At 41.4% G+C, this 17,700-nt stretch overlaps 1 protein-coding gene across 7 annotated transcripts in view; it reads right to left on the bottom strand.

Annotated features, from left to right (window-relative positions):
- Nucleotides 1–17,700, bottom strand: part of ST7 (suppression of tumorigenicity 7) — a 109,254-nt gene that overhangs the window by 21,492 nt on the left and 70,062 nt on the right. For 6 of the 7 annotated variants that reach the window (XM_048500647.1, XM_048500648.1, XM_048500649.1 and 3 more), the window contains 4 exons: nt 14,334–14,431; nt 7,607–7,721; nt 2,080–2,152; nt 530–632 (listed from right to left, as the gene is read on the bottom strand). In XM_048500647.1, the coding sequence (XP_048356604.1) occupies nt 530–632; nt 2,080–2,152; nt 7,607–7,721; nt 14,334–14,431 (389 nt within the window). The remainder of the gene's footprint in view (nt 1–529; nt 633–2,079; nt 2,153–7,606; nt 7,722–14,333; nt 14,432–17,700) is intronic. The other variant, XM_048500653.1, reaches the window with a different exon arrangement.

Raw genomic sequence — 17,700 nt, 5'->3', positions numbered from 1 at the left:
GCTAGAACACGGCCATACAGCCCGGAAACCACACAGCACCCCGATGCCTTGATGCCTGCAGCTCTGCCAGCACACCCAAAATACTCCTGCTTCCCTTTCCTGGCTGGTGCAGCAGTGGCGCCCTGGAGTCACCTACCTCACCAGCCCTCCAAAAGCCTCTCATTTTCCCCTCCTGCCCTTGGTGCACGCTGTTCCACCAGCCCTCCAAAACTCTCCTGCCCACCCACCTCCTCCTCCACCTCCACCAGCCCTTCCCAACCAGCGGAGCAGTGGCACCTTGGTGCACGCTACTCTGCCAGCCCTCCCCCACACCAGGCCACTTCTTTCCACCCTCCTCCCACCCCAAGCCACAGACTCAGGACCAGGTAGATGGGAAGTGATTTGCATAAAGCAGCAGAGGGGGGTTGCTACAGTCTCAGTAAAGCCCACTATAGGGGGCAGTGCTTGCCCTCCCCCTTTGCTAGGGCCCACTGTATTTTCCCATACAATGGGCTTTGCTGCTAGTAAATAAATAAAGTGGTAAACTCACTTTGGGCACATGTGGGTTGAATTCTACAGCTCTGTGAATAGCTTCTACTGCATTCATCTCTGCTGTACTCAGCCCTCGCCTTGAAGCTGCCTCTGGAGAAAATCTGCATAGAATAAAAGAAAAGAAAATCATGGAGTTCAGTTCTATCACAACAGAGCAGGGGCTAGTCTGAACAAGGTTCCTCCTCTCTTTCTAAAACCTCTACAACAAATGGAAATTCTGAACAACCAAATTACACAAAAGTCAACAACTAAAATCCCAGCAGAAATCAAAAGCACATTTGCAACTCATCAGGATGTCATTCAAGTAGTCTCTTGGTTTGTTAAATCTAAATTTGTTCTTAGCTAGGTTTTTTTTTAAAAAAAATCAGGACCAAAATCTCTTGGGGAGGGGATGGAGAGAGAAAAAATGACACCTATAATGGTTCAAGGGCTTTTTGATTTTAAAATACATTTTGGGAAGGCTTTAAAGGTGTTCTCAACCCAGTGCCATTGGGACAAGCTGAGACACAAGCGTGGGCAATAGCAGAGTAGATGATCTACTACTTGCAGCTGCACCAGCTCTTGGTGGTGTGCCCATACTGCTGGCAAACATCATCTGCCCCAGTGAATGAAAGAAGGGTTGGGGAGGGGGGGACCAGACCATGCAATCTCTTTCTCACCTCACACCCCACGGCTAACTCCATAGCTGTACTTGGCAGGCAGACACCACAGGGAAAGCTGTGAGAAACCTAGCCCTGCCCTCCCAAGCTGGAGTCGCTGTGTAGGGAGGAAAGATGTTGCAGTTGGTACTGGCGATCTACAGGACAAAAAGAATGAAAGAAAAAAATTACTCAGGTCTTAAAGCGCATTTTTCACTATAAAAGCAAACTCTCCACCAAAAGCAGAAAGGAAAGCGGCTTTCCCATGCTGCTGGCTCCCCCGCCCTTTGGGCTGTGTTCTGAACCCATGTGCATTATGTGATGCCTTCTGCTCGGGATCTCTGTGCTTTCACCTCTGAGCAGAATCTGGCTTGTGGGACTCCATCCTAGAAGGTGCCCAGCATTCCTGCCAAATGCCTTCAGACCTGAATCAGGTTGGTAGTCCCTGAAGAAGCAGCAGGAGGGAGTGCTAAGCACTTTAGAGGGCTCTTCCTAAGCAAACAATTATGTTTGATAGACTGGGGTAATAACTCCATCATTTTCATGCTTGAGACTTTGAAGATCAAGCATTTGCTAGATATGTGCCTCAAGCTAATGGTCTCTTTCTTTACATATTATTATTTCTGCTTAACAGTAGAAAATGCTATAAAAGCATTGATATGTTAGCCTTTTTTTTGTTACAGAAGGCTAAAAGATTCACCACTTCCCAATGCAGTCTAAGCTAGCATAAATACAATTGTAATGCCCAAGTACCTTCGTTTTGCAAAATCAAGTTAATATAGCAATTTCCATATAATAAATATATTGAAAAGCGGAGACAAAGCTGTCAGAATAAATGCTATATAAAAATCTCAGATATTTTGCAAAGTAATTTTTTTTCATTTGTTGATCAGAAGTTCTCCCGACTTACTTGTCTGAGACAGCTCTGGCTTTGAGAAGGGCAGCTGTGTAGCATATTGTAGCTGATTTTGGTAAACTGATATCTGTTGAGGGAAAAATTAAAACATGTAATTCCCTGAAGGTTAATGCAGGGAAACAAGGGAGTGTCTGGTTGAACTGTTAATAGAACTTTTTTTTAAAGTTGTTTATTCATTTACAAAATTTATAGTTTTACTTCATTTATACCCCATCTTTCTCCCCAATGGGGACCCAAAGTGGCTTACATTACTCTCCTTGCTTCTATTTTATCCTCACAACAAACCATTGAGGTAGGATAGGCTGAATTTCATGACTAGCCCAAAGGCATCTAGAGAACTTCCATGACACAGTAGAGATTTGAGCCTGGTTCTCCCAGATCCTAGTCCTACCTTCTAACAAGTACATTATGCAGACTGGCATACATAATGGCTTTCCCAATCAGGGTAACCAGGGTGGCTAACAGGAAAGGAGTTCAAAAATGTGGTGCCACAACTGAGGAGGCCATCTCTTGTGTTGCCACCTGCTGAACGTCAGAGGGAAGACAATTGAAGTAGGACCACTGGGAGATTAGTTCAGAAAGGAATAGAAAAGTTCTGAATTAAGAAATTACTTGTAGATATTTGTCTATGCTGGAATGTGTGATAAGTTTACAAGATAGCAATTCTAAAGAATCCAATTTTAACTAACAGCCCTAAACAGATTTATACCCTTTCAGGTCCTATGAATTCAGTAGGCTTAGAAGGGTATAACTCTGCTTAGCGCTGCACAGTAAATAATGTATAATTTGTTAGATAGTTTGTAACATGGTAATATTTTGAAGAAACATTCAGGAGTATGAGCATTGGTCCAGAATACAAAGTTAGGCAACTGAAAAACCACCTGGCCTTCTCCTTTTCCTATTCCTTCCCTGTCCCCCCCCCCCGCCTCTTTTCCCCTTCCTAATCTCTCCTTTTGTGTGATATTAGTGACTCTTTGATTGATTCGTTTATTGGAATTTTTAAAGATTTTAATATGTGCCATTTGTATGTATTTTATTGTTATGATGTTAGCTACCTGCCTAACCTCAGAGCCCAGTAAGGAGGGGCAGCTTATGAAACGCAATAAATTGAATTGAATTGAATATCCTATAGGTGAATGACATAATTCTAGACAGACGCATCTCACTTGGGTGGAAAACAGTGAATGAATAAGTGAAAGGACAATCATGTTTTATAGGAGCAGTGGACCTTTTGTTTGCTATTGTAAGACCATTAAAATTCCGACTGAGGAAATGCAGAAAGCAGTCAAAGTAAATGCTACAAAAGTTAACAACAACAATCTTGGATCATTAGCCAGCAGCAGATATTGCAGTAGTTCTCAACCTGTGGGTCGAGACCCCTTTGGGGGTCAAATGACCCTTTCACAGGGGTCGCCTAAGACTCTCTGCATCAGTGTTCTCCATCTGTAAAATGGATAAATGTTAGGGTTGGGGGTCACCACAACATGAGGAACTGTATTAAAGGGTCGTGGAATTAGGAAGGTTGAGAACCACTGAGAAATTGGAAGGAGAGGAAACTACTTGATCCCCAAAAGACCATAAATAAGGCCTCTTTAGACTGTATAATTGCAGTGTAAACCTTCTCTTCCCTCCCTGTCTTTGGCAAGATTTCTGCTATCTTTGCTGCACCATAAAAGCAAGATATTTAACCAGTTGTAAACAGTGCCACATGTATGCTATGATCCTTTACCAAGTGCCTATCCTTCTCAAGGTCTCTTCTTTCACTGCAGAATTCATGTCACAAGCCAATTAGCAACACTACCAGCACACTCCCATTGAGGTTAATGAATAGCACAAACTCACTGCCATTAAAAATTGCTGCTTTAATGGAAAACAATCCATTTTTAAAGTAAGGCCTAAGGGTCAGGGAGGTTTCACTACAAATCCAGCTAATAGCATCTTTTTTTCACAGGAAGAAACCTTTCAGCAACTCTAACTGGAAAAAAAACCACAGATACATCTCTTACTCAGAATTCAATAATGTTTAGTCTCGAACTCCAAAATGATGCCTCTCAGAATCAAAACAGATCCTGAGATATGTTTCCATTAATCATGACTGTAGGTGTCACCTGATTACCTGGTGAACAATGTAAACATGAACTGAATGGCTCACCATTTACTGAAAAACACACTGTTTGCTTGATCATTCTCAAATCAAAATTTTGGAAAGGATGTGACAGAAAGAGAGACTAACTTACAGGACTGTGTTCTGACAGCATGGTGTAGTGGTTAAGAGTGGTGGAGTCTAATCTGGAGAACATGGAAAACAATCCATTTTTAAAGTAAGGCCTAAGGGTCAGGGAGGTTTCACTACAAATCCAGCTAATAGCATCTTTTTTTTCACAGGAAGAAAGCCTGCTGGGTGATCTTGCACCAGTGACAGTTCTCTCAAAACCCTCTCACCTTGCACAGAGTCAGGCAATGGTAAACCACTTCTGAACATCTCTTGCCCTGAAAACCCGACAAGGTTGCCGTAAGTCAGCTGTGACTTGATGGCACATACACAAATATGTTCTGATAAACTACATGACACTTGAAGTTGATGAGTTTGAAAATGATTTGAAGACCACATCTTCACCTGCTATTGCTACTTCTTATTTGTATCAAATTTCTATTAGATTCTTAACAAATATAAGTGGTAGTTATAAATTGAGGGACCCTGGTTCAATTGCTGAGGTCCCAGGTTCTTCTACAAATTCAGGTAAAAATGATTTAAAAGGAATGACAAAGCTGCAGTCAACAGTGAAGATCCAATGGACCAGAAAATCTTGAATAATACGGCTCCATATACTAAGAAAGGGCCACCATTTCCCATTCTGATCCTGTGAAGAGCTGCAGTGGAGACCCTAAGTAGGTGTTAGGGTCCTGCATGGAGGTATTGCGCTTATCAAATGAGGCATTTGTTTCGCTAGGTAGGCATGGCTGAATCGCCAAAACAGCCGAATCGGGCCCAATTTGGCCAATTTGGCTTGTATTCGGGCCAAATTCAAGCTGCCTGAATGCAAGCCGAATCCAAATCGATTTGAATGCCTGAATCCAAATCGCTATTCGGGTATTCAAGTGGATTTGGGGGGATTGAAAGGGAGCCTTCATGGGTTCCTTTAAACAACGTTGAAAGTGTTGTTGTTTCAGCGTGGATTGGGGGGGATTTATTCCTTTAAATCCTCCAAACCATGCCGAAAGAACAGCTCTTTCCATGTTGTTTAAAGGGAGCCCATGAGGCTCCCTTTAAATCCACCCCCTTCGGCATACGAGGGATTTAAAGTAATAAATCCAGTGGTGGGATTCAGCAGGTTTGCACCACTTCGGCAGAACCGGTTGTTAAAATGGTGCTTGTAAACAACCAGTTGTTAAATTATTTGAATCCCACCACTGGAACCAGTTGTTAAATTATTTGAATCCCACCACTAGATAAATCCCCCCCAATCCATGCTGAAAGAACAACACATGAGGCTCCCTTTAACTCCCCCCCCAATCCATTTATGTTTCTGTAGAGAAACATGAACAAAGTGATCAAAAAAGAATAAGCAACCCTTGGAAGCCTATGGGAACTGGTGCAGAGTATGGTAGCCAATGAAGTATTTTTAATCCCATTAATTTCATCTGCAAAGATCTAAGTACATCCTTAACTCTCACATGGAAATCAATGGGATTTAAAAGTACTCAGAGAGATTTAAAACTACTCAACAGAGCTGACTGATAATGCCTTTATGGCTAGATTGTGACCTAAGTAGGCAGTGATCTATGGTAAATATAGGTCCATATCACTATACAGTTATGTAAAATTCACAGATAAAAGTTCCATGTTTTCTGTCTTCGGAAGGAAGGTGACATGGTATAGTCTAGTCTCTCCATATCTCGGAAGCTAAGAAGGGTTGGTATTGGGTAGGAACACCTCCAAAGAAGACACTGCAGAGAAAAGCAATGGTAAATCATCTCTGCCATGGAAGTTCTTTGGTGGGATCACCCTAAGTCAACTGTGACTTGGCGGCACTTTATACCCACTCACACAGGTCTACTGCTTTCTATCCTGAGTAGAACAGTGGGATCATGTGGACAAAAGAGGTGCCTAATAGAGGTTGAACCTGCTGTTTATTAACACTGGTGATAAAAGGAAGTAATAAATCAATAGCTAGTTCCTCAAAGAATGTCTGCATCAACACCTATCGTCAGTGGTGGATGCCCTCCTTCTTAAAATGGTCCCTCATTTATTTATTTATTGCCAGTTTGTGCCTGTTTTTTCCATCTAGAAGGCTTGCGTTACATTTTGACCCAGTTTTCTACAGCAAGAGTTGTTTCCTTAACAATAATGGAGCTAACAGTTGTCACCCTTAATTAGAAACAAGTGCTGAAAGAGGAAGGGATTCAAATACAGTTAGATCCCACAGAAGCTGGTCTCTGTGGACTGTTTGCTGACTCTCAACTGGTTGGCTGCTGTGTGAAAACAGGGTGCTGGACTGGACTGGATGAACCCCTGATCTGATCTGGCTGGGCACCTTTTATACACAGTTTGAGAGCCATTGAAAGTTGAACAAGAGAAGGAAGATACTTCTCATTAAAACTTAAAGCCTGGCTTTGCAAGGATACAATTTGACTGTAGAGATTTTGCACCCATAGATATAAAACCATTAAGGGTCCATTAAACTCTTAAGATGCTAAAAGATAGCAGACAAAGGGGAGTAGGTTTAGGAGAGGGAATATAAAACTATCATTTCTGCATTGCTACAAACTCCACCTGATTACATTAGTCACACACAAAAAATAAGATGATGAAACATATATTAAGCATGGGTCAACTCTGCCACAACTGCTTTTAAGACTAGCAGCATGAATAATTGAAGAAAAAAAATAGCAAAGTCTTGTATCCACATTAAAGACTAACAAATCTGCTGGGCACAAAATTTCATGAGTCAGAGCCTATTTAGTCAGTTTTGAGAAAATGAGATCACAAAAGCATATGCCACAATAATTCATTGGTCTTCAAGGTGTTATAAGACTTTGTGATTTTGCTGGTGGTGGGCTAATACTGCTGCTCCTTTTGGAATCTGAAGATTAAAAGTGGAATGCTATAAGGGCTAGAAAGGACTGGCTCCAAGCTTTTAGGGGTTCTGGGGAGATAGTTCTCAGGGTCCCTGCTGCCTTCTGTGCCCCCATCCAGGCATTCATGTCTTCCCATTTGTTTGTATATGTTTCCCTTTTCTGTTCAGAAGCCTTGCCACAGTTCATGCTCACAGCTGCCTGCAGTCCTTTCCCCAGTGGTGCCAAGCAGTGAGTGCAAGAGGAGGCATGGGTGGTGAAGTCTAGCAAGTGAGTAGACTGGAGGTGCCAGCATCAGTGGGTCTTGCCAGAAACCCTGGGCCCTGGCAGCTATCCCACCTGTTGTGGCCTTGGGGCTAGAACCTCTATTCCCACTTTCAAGTGATCATGTCAGACAAAGTCGCTCTCCCTCTTGGTATACATAAAAAGAGTCACCCGTACTTACCATCATATTTTGCTAAAACTGCCTGAACATCTGCATATGCTTGCAACTCCAACAGAGCTTCTAGCAAATTTTCATGGATGTTGAACATGCTGAGAAGAGGGAATTCCTTCATTAACTGCAAAATAAGAAAGAAAGAAAAAGAAAGAAAGAAAGAAAGAAAGAAAGAAAGAAAGAAAGAAAGAAAGAAAGAAAGAAAGAAAGAAAGAAAGAAAGAAAGAAAGAAAGAAAGAAAGAAAGAAAGAAAGAAAGAAAGAAAGAAAGAAAGAAAGAAAGAAAGAAAGAAAGAAAGAAAGAAAGAAAGAAAGAAAGAAAGAAAGAAAATGGTCAGACTTAGGATGAAATCATGTAAGAATGACATGAAATCGAGACAAAATGACTGGTCTAATTAAAGAACATTGGCTCCACTGCCTTTTGGCTTGCCTGGTGTTCTTTGAAGTCTTTGGAAATCTTTCTCTAATGATTCCAGTGACTTCTAGAACAATCTCTTGGGCAGAGCAATAGCCCAGGTTTGGATAAGACCAAGACCAACAGAAGATGTGCATTAACACACAGCTTTGCCTTCTAAGCACAAATGCTTTGCAGTTGGGGGGGAAGGGTGGCTCATCCATTTCTGAAATTTAAAACGAATGCAGTCATGGTGAGTCTTCCTAGTCTAGAACATCATACAAAGGTAGGATCAGTTCAGGACATTCTGTCACTGTGCTGCCGGAAATCCCTTTGGAGATGGCACAGGGTGCTGTCCCTGGCCGCCACTCTACCACCTCCCATCTTTGTATTAGGCTGTAAGTGACCTGAGCAGGGCAGTGTCTGCTGACCCCAAGGTGGGGCACCTGCTGGGGCCCAGGGCTTCTAGTGGGCCTGCTTCCACTTTCCACCAATATGTCCTTCCTTCCCATTGCCTGCTCTCATGATCTTCCAACACCCCACCTCCCAGCTGCATGCACTGCCCCGTACCCTTGGGTGATAAGCATGTAAGTGGCACATGAACCTTTAATTACTCATATGCTGCTCTATTTGATCAACAACCCCAGCAGTCCAAAGGTCAAAGCAGCATCTGACATTACATTGGTGTTAAATTAACATAACTCCCCACAGAGACCACATAGTGCGTAAATGAGCAAAAAAACAAAATACAGAGAGAGGAGAGGAGAGGAGAGGGTTTCAACAGAAAATACTGACTCCTATCTTTCCAGAAAAATATTGGGGGGAGGGGGATTTTAAACAACCACCTTATCCTCCCCCCACCCCACCCCAAACCTATGTTTCTGTCCTTATTCTGCCAGGTAATATTGGCAGCAGAAACTATGAAATCCCTATTTCCCCAGTGCCATGACCTATATCTAATATCAGGCTTTCCCCAGGTACCTTTTAGTGCCAAACACCATAACAGGAATTTAAATCACAGAACTCTAAAGTCATGTGTAGTTTACCCTTTAGTCTGAAGGGATGGAAGTTTGCTTGTCACATTTCCTTTCAGTCTAGGGTAGGGTCGCCAGCCCTAACTGGCATTCCAGTGGGATAATTTTGTCCCTATTTTGTACCCATTTCTCTAGCCACCTTGTTGGCTAGTATACTCTGTTCCACAGAAAGATGATAGTTGGCTCAGTTGAAGTACAGCGGTTGAGAAAATTGTACGCTTCCGCATATAGTCCTAAACAAATATGAGAATTATCATTCATTTTTATGCACTGCCTTTGTCAAAACCATTATTTTGTGCATTATTGAACTTGGTAATTTGATACAAGAGATTTATGCCAAAATGTATTTTGACTTTCAAACAGATGGGGGGCGGGGAGTAGGACCAGGTAAGCACTAGGGCCCAGGCGGAGCATTCTACAACAAAGAAGGTCCGGCATGCTTTGTTCTGTAGTGAGGGAATACACAATCTATTAACATCGTTATGTGAAACAGAGTATAGTGGGGAATGGACTCCATGCTGAGAAATTTGGTCTCTCTAGTCTAGACTGTAAGAAGGAACTGAGATTTCAGATATGTATTCTCTGAGAGGTATCCTATTCAGCAGCCAGTTTGTTGCCCATATAAGTAAGAGCCATCATGTGTGCCTAATAGTCTATCCAAAGAATAAATTCAACCCACCATACTTAAAGGAGATGGAACAAACTAATGAACTAGCAGTATAATTACACAGTTAAGTCATGACAGCAAAATATACACAGGCAGAAATTTTAAAAGTTGGATAATTATCAAGACAGCAGAAATATGTTGAATCAAATTGACCCTTTTGCTGACAAGGTACTATGCATGTTAAAATCTATTTGACAAATTGTATCAGATACAATCAGATTGCTCTTCCACAGAAGATATGCAGTCATAATGCTCATATTTTACAGATAAGGATAGAAAGCTTAGATTTTCATAGTATCATAGAGTTAGAAGAGACCCCAAGGGCCATCAAGTCCAACCCCCTGCAATGCAGGAACATTTTGTGCTCTCGTATTATTTTTAATAGACATTCTTTATTTGAGAAATGTTTTCTGAGATTAGCAGCACACTTCAGATATAATGTAACATGTATTCAGAAGCTCTAACCCTGATTTCACAAGGATAGGAGCTGGGTCAGGGATCTAAGTGGTTAGAGAAGCTACTTACTCACCTTTGTGCCCCCCCATTGGAAAAGGAGTCAGGAAGTGACTTTAGTATCAGGTCGTAGCTGTGTTGGTTTGCAGTAAAATTACAAGATTTTCAAGATATAAGATATCTGATGAAGGCAGCTTTGACTCTCAAAAGTTTATACCCTGAAATTCTTGTTGGTCTCTACAATGCTACTGGACTTGAATCTAGGAAGTGCCTATGTTTATATGAATATGGAACCTACAGTTCAGACATCAAGGGATGAGATAATAAGAGTTAAATACCCTGCACTAGACTCCTTGAAATCACAGCCCAACAACAACAATCTATAAAAGGCAAAACCTTGGAGAAAAAAACAATTGTCTAATGTGTAACATGCAATTCCACATAAGAACCCCAGAGTAATTTGTCCACTGGGATCATCAAGCCAGGGATTGTACTACCTTACTTGGTATGGATAGGGTTGTTCTTTTTCATTGTGAATCTTTCTGCAGATTGAAAGATCTTAAAAATCAGTTCTGCAGAGGTATCATAAACAGGCAGGCAAAGAGCACCACAACAGAGACTGAGACATAAAAGTCTCTGAATGGATTTAGCAGACTGAAATCTCTTGGAGACAAATCTAAGCACCATAGACCTTGAAGTAGCTGCCCTGTTTTGAGGATGGAAGGCCCTGTCCTGACATGAGTCCAATTGGGTTCTGATAAACAAAATAGACTGAATTGGGCAAAACACAATTTTTCCCAGTTAATGTGGAGGCCCAGTGAGGTTAGAGTAGTAATTGCTAATGTGATATGGGTGGATAATATCTCTGAAGAGGGAGCAGTAAATAGCCAGTCATCTGGATAAGGATACATACTGCAATATTACGTAAGTAGACAATAACAGCAAACATGCATTTGGTGAACACTCTTGTTGTGGTAGCAAGGCTGAGAGGCAAGACAGCGTACTGACAATGTGCAAATCCATGCTAGAAAGAGATTCTGCCTGGAACTGGGTTGCATGGTTATATGGAAATAGGCATCCTTGAGATCTATAACAACAAGACAGTTACCTTGTTGAGGTAAATTCAAGACTTGTATGAGTATAGTCTAGTGAAATTTAGGTACAGTTAGGAATATAAGGCCTCATAAGTTTTCCACTATGTTTTTTATCAATTAAGAAATTATGAGAATAAAGCCCAATGTTAACACGAATAGAGGAAACCGAACGCTCAATAGCCCCTTTACTGAGGGGCTGGAGCACCTCCAGTTGTAACTCAGAAAGGAGTAAAGGCGGTGGAGAAACTGGTAAACAAACAACCGGTGGAATACAAGAGTGTCAGAAATAACCGTGTGCAACAATATTAAGAACCCAAATATAGTCCTCCAAACATGAAGACAGGATGGAGGCAGGAAACAAAATGGCGGGCACAACTGTGGAAAACTGAAAGTGTTGCTAATAGCTGTCTGGAACCATTAAAAGGCTCTTTTTATCAATGTGCTATGTTTACCAGCTCAGACAATAACGGTTTTGACAAAGCCGGCACATAAGTAAGATTCTTTTATCTTAAAAGAGAATCTGCACTCCTCTACCATTCATTTGTGTGCTACTGCAACTTCTGCCACAGCATGCACAACCTCATTGTCATCTTTTCTTGAGAAAGGTTATAATAGCTTCTCAAAGGGAAGCTATGCCATGCTTAGATTTCTGTCTTCCCTGGTGCTTCTTGTCCTGTTGGTGCTTGATATAGGGGGTCATGTGACAGTGTCTCTGAATAAGAAGGTTGGTAATGATCAAACAGCTAAAGTTGTGAGTGTGCTTGATGCCAAGGGAAGTATTGTCACTGGGGTGATATGGTAAGGCACTGCCAAATTTCAGAAACATAGGATGAAGGTTCTCCATTTTACAGCTGCAGAAGGCAGAAGCTCTTCATAATCCAAGAAAGGAGATTAGCATGCCAGAGCAGGCACAGATGATAAATAGAATGGTACCTGGAACCATGCATGGCAGGAACATAATGTCCTTTCTGTGCCAAGCATGCATGGTGGTATGGATCAGGAGATGAATTAGAAATTCTAGTCCCTTTAAAATCTACAGAAGTCTGTAAACTCTCAGGCAGAGGAGAAGCGAGGGAGAACTGTGCCTGGGGCGCACGCACGCCCTGCACCCCTGCTGCGGCACTACCCGCCACTGCCCTGCCCTGGAATACCCTGGAACACCCCCGTCACACCCCCAGAATGCCCGGGCCACACCCCCACACTGGAGCACGTCCAAGGCATTGCGCACCCTCCTTCCCATGGGTGCTACACCACTGCTCTCAGGGGCTTAAGTAGGTTTATATATTTAGGGATATTTCTATGCCACCTCTTCAGAATCCCGCTCAAGGTGGCTTACAATTGAAAATATCACAATATAAAAAGAACCATTACAGATAAGCCACTGGACAAAAGCAGAATAAAACAGCCATTCAACAGAAGCAGATTATTTTAAAGCTGGTAAAATAAACCCCCTTGTTAAATCCTTAATGAAAAGATATGTTTTGGCCAGGCGAAACAAAAGTAAAGTAGGTGTCAAGTGAACCTCAAGAGGGAAAGCATTCCAGAGGCATAGTGCCACCACAGAAAATGCCTTGCTTCTAGTCACTACTAATCAACATACCACTTCTTCCAAATCAGGCCATTTCCCCTCTTTTTTGGTCAAGTTACAAAATCATATTTTTAATGCACACCAATAGAATGCCCTGAGTATCTGTCTTGCCTATGTGTATCTCTATCATGCTGCTTTCATCATCCACACTGGGGCCAGCCTCTTTACATTCTCACCTCCCCCCATTCTTTCAAACAAATTCACAGCCTCCATCCTGTCTTTCTACAAAAATAGCCATCAGTCACTCAGAGTCCATCTGAATTATGTAGTGTACAGAAATGAAAAGACAAAAAAGAAATCTTTACTTGGCTTTTTCACCATTCAGAACTGGCTCCGTTGGCTGCTCTGGAATTCCCTTGTGTAGAAAAAAAAACCAGTCCTTCATAAGGGCCCACACAATTAACAGTCCTCTGTAGAAATTATGACTTTGAGGACACTACTGCACTCAACTAGGCCTTGAGGGTGGTCTAATAACTAGAAGTTCTCACAAGAACTAAAAAAGTTCTTCATGATGGCAGTGGCCTAGAAAATTGAAAATAATGGTCAAATGGAACCAGCCCTTTTACATACCCCTCATACTGCCACCCAAGTCTCAGCTGTCATATTGTCTTATGATACTCCATACGCATTCATTACTTGGGTTATAAAGAAGTATGGCAGCTAGAATTAGACTGCCAGATCCAGATTGGTCTGGAAGTAGTGGAGAGAAGGTTAATAATGAGGCCAAAGCTTATGCCAATAAAGGTCTATTGTGATTGTGAGGCCAAAGCCTCGGAAGGCTAATTGAAAAGAATTGATCAATTGGATATGAACTGTGGACATCCCCTCCCACCCAAATTGTGGAACTATATGCTATTTTTAACACTGAGTTACTTTTTTAATATTCTTCTACAATTTTTGCACCATCCAACATATCCTAACTTCTTTCCAAATTGTAAAATAATTGCATTATTTGAGGCATTCTCAGTGTCCTTTGCTTTGAGTGAAGCACATCTCATTGGACTGTGAGAACATTTAAAAATAAATATATCGCTGAATATTAATCATACCTATTGTAACTCTGGTGATCTTTTCCCCTGATTTTCCCTCATGCCCCTTACTGAAGTCAACATCTACATCAGACGATCCTGCAGCTATTTAAAAACAGGATCTCAGTTATCCAGGGCACTGAGCACATCAGAGAGAGTGGCTGGATTTGATATCCAGTATAAGACAGCTACCTTTTGTCAAATAAATAGTAGGAAATTCCAGTTCAGATGTTACTTCCTCACTATATTGATGGATCAGAGGTGGAATAAATATATGAGCCCAATGACCTGTCTCAATTTTTCCATATATAAAGATGAGGGGGAGAGGTCTGAAAAGACCCATAAAGGAAACTAAGTAAAACCGTGGAGATACTGCTGTGGTTACACATCAAGTCTGCTGGACAAAATGCTCTCTGATCCTTGCTATGCTTCTGACTTGGCACAGCAATAGGGAAAGGTTAACACAAATCCAAACTCACATCTCTCATCATTTTCACAGCTTCCCTGGTCCTCCCCAGCTTTCTTGCACACATAGCCAGCCTCCTTTTAATGTAGACTAACACATTAGTGTCCCGTCCTGGGGAGAGAGAGAAAAAGAGAAGGAGAGGGAAAGAAAGAGGGGGGAAAGATTTTAGGAGGTTGAGTGTTTGCAGAAATAGACAGAACAAAAGGTCCAATTTAATGTACAAAGAGTATATACTTTTTCCTTAAAACTCTTAGCGCTCAACATCAAAGACATTAGAGAGAATGTAATAAAAACAAAGGCTGACTTCTGTTGTTAGTTCCAAAGACCTGAAGCTGGAGTCCATCTGCTGATAACTGGGTTAGACAAGATGTTCATTAACACAAGGGAAGAAGGAATTTTTAGCCTCACATCTCCAGAATACTGTCAGTGAATCATGTAACTGAAATTTATTCTTTTGGATAAATCAACATGCTTGCTAAAATACAGTGTACTTCCTTGTATCACACTTGATTTCCCCCATGCAGTAATTACACTATCCACAAACACTTCCATTCAATTCATTATGCCATTGTAAGTTGCCCTCAGCCCTTTGGGGTGTAGGGCAAGGTATAAACATATAAATAAATAAAAAAATTTTAAAAATTACAAATGCTGCCACTTGAAAGCACTATGATCAGTCAGTACAATCCTAAGCAGAGTTATATCCTTCCAAGTCCATGAACTTTAATGGATTCTGAAGGGTAAAACTGTTTAGGGTAGCACTGTGCACAGTAAGGCTGGGCAACTTAAGTGAAGGTATTATCAGCCCCCTGCTTTTTTCTTACATTTTGACATGGAGTTATGATAGGCTGGAGATGACTTTTGTTACATTGTTAAGTTAAATCCAGGATGCACTTATTGAACTGTAAATAACATGAGCAATTTGTGGTGTGGTATGGAGGAAGTGTGATCCTATGTGGTAGAGCCCATATTTGACCTCCAGGTACCTATACACAAAGGATACTCAACAGTATTTCCGTGTTTACCATGCATGGTTGTGTATCATTCACTCAGAATAAGAGTAGGAGATAGGATTCCCCACAAGCTCTGAAAGAATAATTAGAATCCACCAATTCTGATCAGTTCCACTATATGGCAAGGTTATTTTCCCAGCCTTAGAAATTACGTACCTAGTTGATATTTTTCCTGGGAAAAAAACATTCAGGTATCATATGGATATGTTTCACCCGCAGATCAAACAACAGTTATCAGAGGCAACTGAAGTCAGGAAAATTGGAGAAGGGTTAACTATGGTCGATTCCCCACTTCAAAAATGAAAGTAGATTCAAACTGGTTTGGTTAGATTCAGGACCTTTTGAGCACGGTTTCATGTTCCCCACTGCAGCTTCTGACCCCTTGTTCCCAGAAACGCCGCAGCCACGCAAGAGTCCCTACTGTTGGTGGATGAAACATGTGATCCTTTCAGTGGCTATCCTGGTTGGCTGCTGCATTGTGCTGGGGAGGGGGAATTTTTTTATTTTCAAACTGACGGATCCATGTCTGCGCGAGCATGTGCAGAATGACTCTACGCGGAGACGAAGAAAAGGGCGATTAAAGCAAAGTCCTGTTTCCGCGCACCTCCATGTACTCGGATCCTCATGGATATGGTGTGTAGCACAGCTTTGTATTGCCTTCCATTCAGTCAATCAGTCAAAACCGGCCCTATGTAGCTTCATATCCACGTGGATCTCGGTCCGCAAAAATTTTTTTTTAAGGGCTGTGCGCGCATCGCGCCCAGTTCACTGCGTCCTGATTGGATGGAAGACTCCATGTCACTCGCAAGGGCAGGTAGTTTAAATCTGGATTCAGCCCCCAAACTTCTTCACCACTCCAGATTGACCATGCATTTTTTTAAAAGGTCCACTTTCTTCCAGGTTCTAAAAAAACACGTGCTGGGGTGGGGGGTGGGGGGTGGAAACGGGATGAAAGCGTTTTGAGCACTGCTGCAGCAGGGAGTTCTGCTGGAAACCTCACTATTTGGAGTGACAAGCATGCATCTAATTGCGAGTGGGGAATCGACCAATGACATGGCTTTGATCCAAATCAGCCGTACCAATAAGTGCTTGTTAAGATGGATCTCCTGACAGCATATCTATAACTATCTGTAACTGTTCATGAGGGTCACAGAATAGGCTGTTAAATTTGATGTGCACACTTTTGAAGAATGAAACTTACACAAAATACTTAGTTTGAGATGAGAAGGCAAGTGAATAAGGCCTACAAATTCCTATCATCTCTGTGAACTCTTATAAGCCACATCCACTATAGTGCAAGTCTTAAGAGTACAGCACTTGTGATATTTCTTATTTCTATACTTCCAGTAACTGACTAGAGAGGATTATTAAGTACCAGTAATTGTGGTTGCTTGAGGTAATACCCCAACAATGACATGAATATAACATTTCACTGGCTGTTGTTGTTTTGTTTGTGTGTGTTTGTTTGTTTTTTTGCTTACTACTGGTGGTATACTGCCTTTTGGAAAACTCTCCCATACTCATAAATTGCTAATAGTGGCCACAGTTAACACCAGAAGATATGCTAGTTTGTTGAATGAAAAAAATCAAAGATTGCATGAAAAGCCTTTATGAGAACATGTTAAAAATAAACAAGACTATTCAAGGAAATAATGGGCTCAAACAAGAGAACTCAATTCATTAACTAACACATGAAATAAAACATTCAGTGATGTAGTTAATGTATGATGTATTAGGTACTCGGCTATTTAAAAACCTTGATAAAAGAAAAGACCCATGGTAGCTGGTTTTGTTGTGTTACCACCCTCATAATCCTCTTTCAACCTGAAAGCAGCCTGTGAAAAAGGCTTGAAACACTGATGTATGGCTTGAGAGGGGGAGCAATTGGCAGGCCATATGCTGTCTGATACATTGAGTACTGCCTATATCTGAGCCATGCCAAAAGATGAGTCTGTAAGCAAGAACCTCCTATACTAAGGAACTATAGACCCCAGCCAATAAGATTTTCATGGGATTCTTGTCAGGGTTGTAGATATACGCCTATAACTTTTCTCCTTCTTACTATTAACTTGCTTGCAACCTCGTCGTTGTTACTTATCATAGACTGAAGCAAATTTCAGATATGACATGGGGGGTCTCTACATAGCATAATTTAATAAAGATATATTATTTTTAAAAACCTGAAAAATCAGCACTGTGTCCTTTTGGTAATTGTAACATGCACTGCCTTGGACTAAACAGGAAATGTGCATTAAGTTAATCATTTATAAAATCACTGGATCAAAACAATACACCTATTTCTGATTAACTTCATGTCTCTTATGTGCCCACTGGAGATTGGCAGAATACAATAGTCATATTCTAAGT

Source organism: Sphaerodactylus townsendi, linkage group LG06 (assembly GCF_021028975.2).
Source record: "Sphaerodactylus townsendi isolate TG3544 linkage group LG06, MPM_Stown_v2.3, whole genome shotgun sequence".
NCBI lineage: Eukaryota > Metazoa > Chordata > Lepidosauria > Squamata > Sphaerodactylidae > Sphaerodactylus > Sphaerodactylus townsendi.
This window is presented reverse-complemented; position numbering and strand designations above follow the sequence as displayed.